The sequence below is a fragment of the Psilocybe cubensis genome, chromosome 11, assembly GCF_017499595.1.
Source record: "Psilocybe cubensis strain MGC-MH-2018 chromosome 11, whole genome shotgun sequence".
In the NCBI taxonomy this organism is placed as follows: Eukaryota; Fungi; Basidiomycota; class Agaricomycetes; order Agaricales; family Agrocybaceae; genus Psilocybe; species Psilocybe cubensis.
In genome coordinates, this window is record NC_063009.1 from 2,115,166 (window position 1) to 2,121,165 (window position 6,000).

The following is a 6,000-nucleotide window of genomic DNA, read 5'->3' on the forward strand; positions in this document are numbered from 1 at the left end:
ACCGGAGTGAACTTGACTGAGAAATAAAATGGATATGCGACAGTATAATACAATATGAAACAGTAGACTACACATTAGAGGTATCGTTGAATACAAAAGTGAGCGTGTATATACAGCAGATCAAATACTGAAAATCGAAAGCAAGAAAACAAGAAAACGATTAGAAAGATGACGGGGAGTAGGGTAGTGGGTGAGTCCCCCAAGAAGTTATAAAGACGCTGGAATGACGCTGAGAACGCCTGCTAGGTGCGGAAGGGGGAAACCTCGTATTTCTTGCAGATTGCGAGATACTCGTTCCTCGACGGATACTTGGCGCGAATCTGCGCCTCGATAGCGATGTCGTTCAGCCGGTGCCTATGGTCGAGAGCGAATCGGTCGATGTTGATATTGTGCGCTTCGGGCGTCATAGGCCGGGTGAGTGCGCGTTTGTTGTCGAGAAGGGTATGAAGATCCATTATTTCTTGACGAATCCGAAGGAGGTCCTCGATTTCCTCGAAGTCGGCGTTGCAGTCAGCGTCGGTGGTGCGTAAATTCTGGGCTTCGACATCCGTGATTTGAGCGCCTAACGAAACTGGGATGAGCAGATTCAAAAAAAAAAAAAATTCAACGATGCGTACGATTGCGACCTCTGACCATCACCGGGGTATCGCTACGCTCTTCGATATAACGAAAGACCTCCCCACAAACCGACCCCACATACGCGGATACGCGCTCCGTTATCCAACATCCCGACGCGATGCTGTGCTTCAACCCATACTTGAAGCCTACGATGGCCGAAACGACTTGAGAGATGAGTGCAGCCATGGTAAGAGATTCGCGGTTAACGAATAAGCGGGTGGGTGTGGAGATCGATGTGGGTGGTAGTCGGTAAGAGCGAGTGAGCGAGGGAGTGAGTGGTTGTGGTTGTGGTTGGTGATAAGAAAGGCTGCGGGAAAGTTGTGTAAGTGGGATCAATTTATAGATGGTGGTGACAAACGATGGCAAACGAACAGATTAAAGTACTCACTGCAGACTCACACTAGGGAAGGCCAAAGATTCAGAATTTTCAATGTCTGCAGGTGAGTCGGGTGTAGGCGCGCCAGGTAGGGCGCCAGCTATATTAAGTACCCAACGAGTGTAATAAATAGAATTGCGCAAAACGCTGAAAATATATCATATTTATTAATGAATCGCGCACTACACATTGACGACTGCGAGATTTTTCAAAGGGCAGCGAGTCGCCAGAACGACGCATGCCATCGTGTTATCATCGTCTGCGAGTCGACATCGCGCCAAAAATGCGAATTCTTCGCGCGCTTGTCGACTCGCTCAGCGAGTCGATTACTGTAAGTTCAGGTGTATGTTTAACTTACAGCACTTACTTACAGGAATTGTGTAAGTATGACATACACAATTTGTTTTCTTTGTGTGTATGTTTTACTTACACAAGTGCTGTTTGTATGACTTACAGCAATTGTGTATATTATACTAACACCGGACAAAAAGAAATTGTGTAATCTCGGTGTTTATTCTATTTACAGTCTACTTACAGCAATTGTGTTTGGTCGGCATACAGCCACCAAACACAATATGTCTTTGCCGACTGTTTGTTTTTCATACACGTGTGCTGTATGTCGAACTTACAGCGAAACTTACATAAGACATGTAAGTTTTCTGCTGTATGTTTAACTTACAGCGGTCGGCGCCCGCAGTGTAAGCGCTAATCCCTTGAGCTTTTCATAGCAAAACTTTTTCGCCAAACCACAAGTGTGTTCCGAGGATCACTGAATACATGTAGATACCCAAGGCTATGTCTTGTTCAAAGTAGTACGGCTTAAATTTTCGGTACCGACAATGATAAGCGTGTAGCAATGTGATAAAATGGCAATTTCTGACAAAATCATGTTTGCCTAACGCAGGCTAAAGGGAAGCAGTGAGTGTCCTTCTATAAATAGACGAAGCCCTGACTATGCCGTGGGTTACCAGTATGTCGTAACGTAACGAAATGTAGATGAGTGACCTTAAACTTTGGATTTATATATTATCAAGTAATGGCTTCGGTTTTACCGAGTACCCACTATGTTCATAACCGATGATCTCTCACCTACTCGCTTCCACTCTCAGAGCCGACTGCCTGAAAAATATCAGATCAACATTGAACTTCTCACAGAAGGACTGAAGTTCAGAGCGACTGGATCCGCCAGTCTCCCAAGCTTTCTTCAACCGATCCTTTATTTTCTCGGCGTTGTTTCGCAGAGCCTTGCCTTCTGGGCCACGGCAAGCGTCGATAACCTCTCTGATCTCAAACGCCACGGCTTCCTTCGTCCCTTTGGCCTGTTTACCGGACCTAAGCAGAGGCTTTAAACCTTTTTCTCCTGTTCTAACCTCCAGCAGTTCGAATGCGACCTTGAGATTGACAGAAAGGTATGCGGCGGCGGCAGGTTGATCGCCCTCAAAAGGCCAACAAATCCTGCCAGCATATAAGTAAAAGGAATGCAGTATGAGGTGTAAGACGAACATAGGAATGCCACTCCCGAGAGCCTCCATTACACTGTTATGTCCTCCATGCGTCACAAACCATCCAGTAGCCTGTAATGTGTCAATGATTTTAATATATTACATACGGAGGCTAAGGTGATGACTGCTCACCGGATGGTTGAGAATGTATTGTTGTGGAACCCACTTAGACACAAGTCCAATACCAGAGCTGTTTATCTTAACGATCAGATCCTCCGAGAGACTTGCAAAGGGTGATGCATAGCAAATTATCTGAGTTAAATCAGTTAATCTACCTAGATCAAATAAACAACAGTTGTCGTCGACGTACGAATGGCATATTCTTCTCAATAAATGCATTGATAACCTCGCCAATGTAGTCTTGTTTTGTTGGCCAGAATACGGTCCCAAAAGACATCTAAGATTTTCTTTAGTCTTCAATACGACTGTTCCGAACGTTAGAAGAGAGATCGGTTATAAAGTCAACCCACATAAACAACTGATTTTTCTCCGTGGCTCTGGAGCATTTTGTTTAGAAATTCTTCAGTTTCAGCCGAGCCAGTCATTCCTTCTGCAGGGTTGCTAGTTTTGGGAGGAACCAAGGGACCAATCACATAGCATCCTTGTTGTCTTTTAGCGTACCAAGCTTTGAGAGCATCCGTGGCCACCTCTTCCGCAGCATATCCGGTCGTTATAAACGCGGCATCGCTTCCTTCAAGGCCTCTGAGGGGAGGCATTAAATTGAATCGCCGAAAAGCGCGATCATGCAATACTTACTCGTTAGCCATTTTAATGATCACCGAAACGTCAATTTCGAGAGGAACCTGACCACGCCCATGAGATTAATTCTGAGCTAAATGGATTTCCGCACTTCTTGAGGGAAAAATTCCCAGTCGTACATATCAGGAAGGCCGGGAACCTTCACAATATGTCCTCCGGTAGACCCATAAGACTAAGATATACGATCAGCGATGCACGACTAACGGCTTCAATGGCTTGAAAGCGCTCACCTGGCCACCCTCCAACAAAATGCTAGTGGGCGCAAATATTTGCATTACCGAAGATACGTGTCCTGTTATCCACGAAATAACAGGCAAGGATTTCCCCGAAATCTGGCGCGTTGCGTTGATTAGAGGAGAGGCAATGAGCTAAATTGTAGTGATTATGCGCTCCCTATGATCTATAATTGACGAAAACGCACATCAAGAACGATTATATTTGGAGCCAGAACGGGTCCGAAAATTGTTCCAGTTTTGGCGCATGAAACAGGTTTTGATTCTAAAAGATCCTGATAGAGAGCCGGATAGGAATTGACGAGTAGAGGAAAGAGCACAAAAGGATCCTCGGTATCCGATTGAAAGGCTGAAAGCAACCTATAAACATGTCAAGGTGAGGCACAGCTGTAATGACAATGTATAAGAATACCTAATACGACTCTGAGCGCCGATAGGTATGTCACCAGAGAACTCTGAGGATATCTCACTCTGAGCTTTCTTGAACAGGTTTGGTGCTAGCAATATAGTTATAACAACATTCTCATGCTCTTTAACCAAACGGGCCCCAAAGATACAAAATGGTCTAACATGGCCTGAGGAACCAAACGGTGAGTGATTTTGATTGCTTCTGATCGATCTGGATAACACACATACCCCATGCTGGGAATCCAGAGAAAAGCAAATGTGTAGTTTGTTTGACGGGTGCGGACATCCTAGCTCACGGTGATATCAAATCGACCAAAAAAGGAGAAGGAGAAATAAAAAATTCCGACCAAATTGCTGAGGAAGTAAAATATTTATACCTTGTATATTTGTGATTCACTATCGAATGCGATAATTGATTTGACCAGAACAGAGATCGCAGCGTGTGAAGCGATGGTAATTAGTGGGCTTTATGCCTTGTCGAGACATTTTTAGATCCTTGGCATTGAGGGTTTATCAGTATCAGATCCGGGTAAAATTACTCATAAACTTTTAAAGACTCACCTCTAAATGTTGATAATGGGGCCAAATAACTTTATTCAACGTAATACTATGCAATGAGTGTAGACTATCTGTGTAATTATAAGTTAAACGTGGTTTGGCGTAGCAATAACTTTTTGACGAGACTTTCTGACCTTGCACTTGCCCATCCCAACAACTACTGCAATATTATTACTCACACGATGATCGATGAGGATCCGTGAGTCCAGCCAAGCTCTGGGTGAATGTCATTTGTTGGACGCTCAATTGTGATAATCCTGGTACTTGAGACAGTGGAGTGCACGTTTGCGCGTCGACAACACGCGCGGGAGCGGGCATCAAAGCGGACTTTTAAGAAGCGGAGGTAACGGATGGCACTGTCACTCACGCCGGACAAAAATGCTGACCAGTTAGCCTGGGTGTTGCCCTGACCAGTGACGTGACTAGTACCGTGACCAATTTCATGGTGTCACACATTATGTTGTCACGCTAATTCATTATTAGTAGGATCAACAGTAAATGACATATTACTTGATTGTTTAATATTTCTTCTTACTCCGCACTGAATTACAACGCAAGACAATCAAGTAATTTGCCATTTATTGTCGAGCCTACTAATAATGAATTAGCGTGACAACATATGTGTGACACTATGTAATTGGTCACGGTACTAGTCACGTCACTGGTCAGGACAACACCCAGGCTACACGTCGGGGATTTCCGAATATAAGACGCACTTTTATGTAGAAACCCAATGTTAGTCGTGAATATTGAATACCGTACAAAGATGGATGAATTTCTTTTCCTTAAACTGTGAATAAATGTGTATGAATATTTCTTATGCCACATACGGGATCAAACTGTAAGAAAATATGCAAGAAATGCTTGACCAACATGTAAGATTAATTTTTATCTATTTGTCTATGTCGAGTGGCAGAATCGCTGCAAAATAATTTTTCATTTCGGCAAAAAGTTTATCATACATGGATATTTACAGGTAAAATAAATAAAAAAGTTGAAGAAATTCCTACAGATTAACTAGAAATCAACATGGAGGAAAAGATTTTCCTCATAAAAGTTAATCTTACATGTTGGTCAAGCATTTCTTGCATATTTTCTTACAGTTTGATCCCGTATGTGGCATAAGAAATATTCATACACATTTATTCACAGTTTAAGGAAAAGAAATTCATCCATCTTTGTACGGTATTCAATATTCACGACTAACATTGGGTTTCTACATAAAAGTGCGTCTTATATTCGGAAATCCCCGACGTGCTAACTGGTCAGCATTTTTGTCCGGCGTGACTGTGACAGTGCAGTCCACATCACGTGATCGCGAAAGCTTTCATTGTTTCGTGATTCTCTTCAAGCAGAGTGCCTCTCTACATTGTACCTTTCTTTTTATTTCCGCCATGAACCAAGTGCCATGAGTGTGCCACTTTAGTATCTGACTCAAATATACCAGACTCAGAACAGCTCAAAGGCCACAAAAGACACTGCAGCGGATCGCTGTGGCTTTGCAGCTTGCAACTTTCACCCTAGGACCATCTACTCTGAATACGAC

General features: G+C 43.4%; 2 protein-coding genes across 2 annotated transcripts; both read right to left on the reverse strand.

The window, feature by feature from the left end:
- Positions 1-242: 242 nt before the first annotated feature.
- On the reverse strand, positions 243-804 carry JR316_0011762 (uncharacterized protein; the record flags this gene model as incomplete). The annotated part of the gene is made up of 2 exons (XM_047897407.1): positions 243-562; positions 618-804. 2 exons carry the CDS (start codon positions 802-804, stop codon positions 243-245), a joined length of 507 nt encoding a protein of 168 aa, XP_047743816.1.
- Positions 805-2,079: 1,275 nt separating this feature from the next.
- On the reverse strand, positions 2,080-3,530 carry JR316_0011763 (UDP-glycosyltransferase 84A1; the record flags this gene model as incomplete). The annotated part of the gene is made up of 8 exons (XM_047897408.1): positions 2,080-2,449; positions 2,498-2,568; positions 2,629-2,748; positions 2,807-2,893; positions 2,967-3,198; positions 3,253-3,299; positions 3,347-3,427; positions 3,486-3,530. The coding sequence occupies 8 exons, from the start codon at positions 3,528-3,530 to the stop codon at positions 2,080-2,082; spliced, it is 1,053 nt and encodes a 350-aa protein (XP_047743817.1).
- Between the last annotated feature and the right edge of the window lie 2,470 nt (positions 3,531-6,000).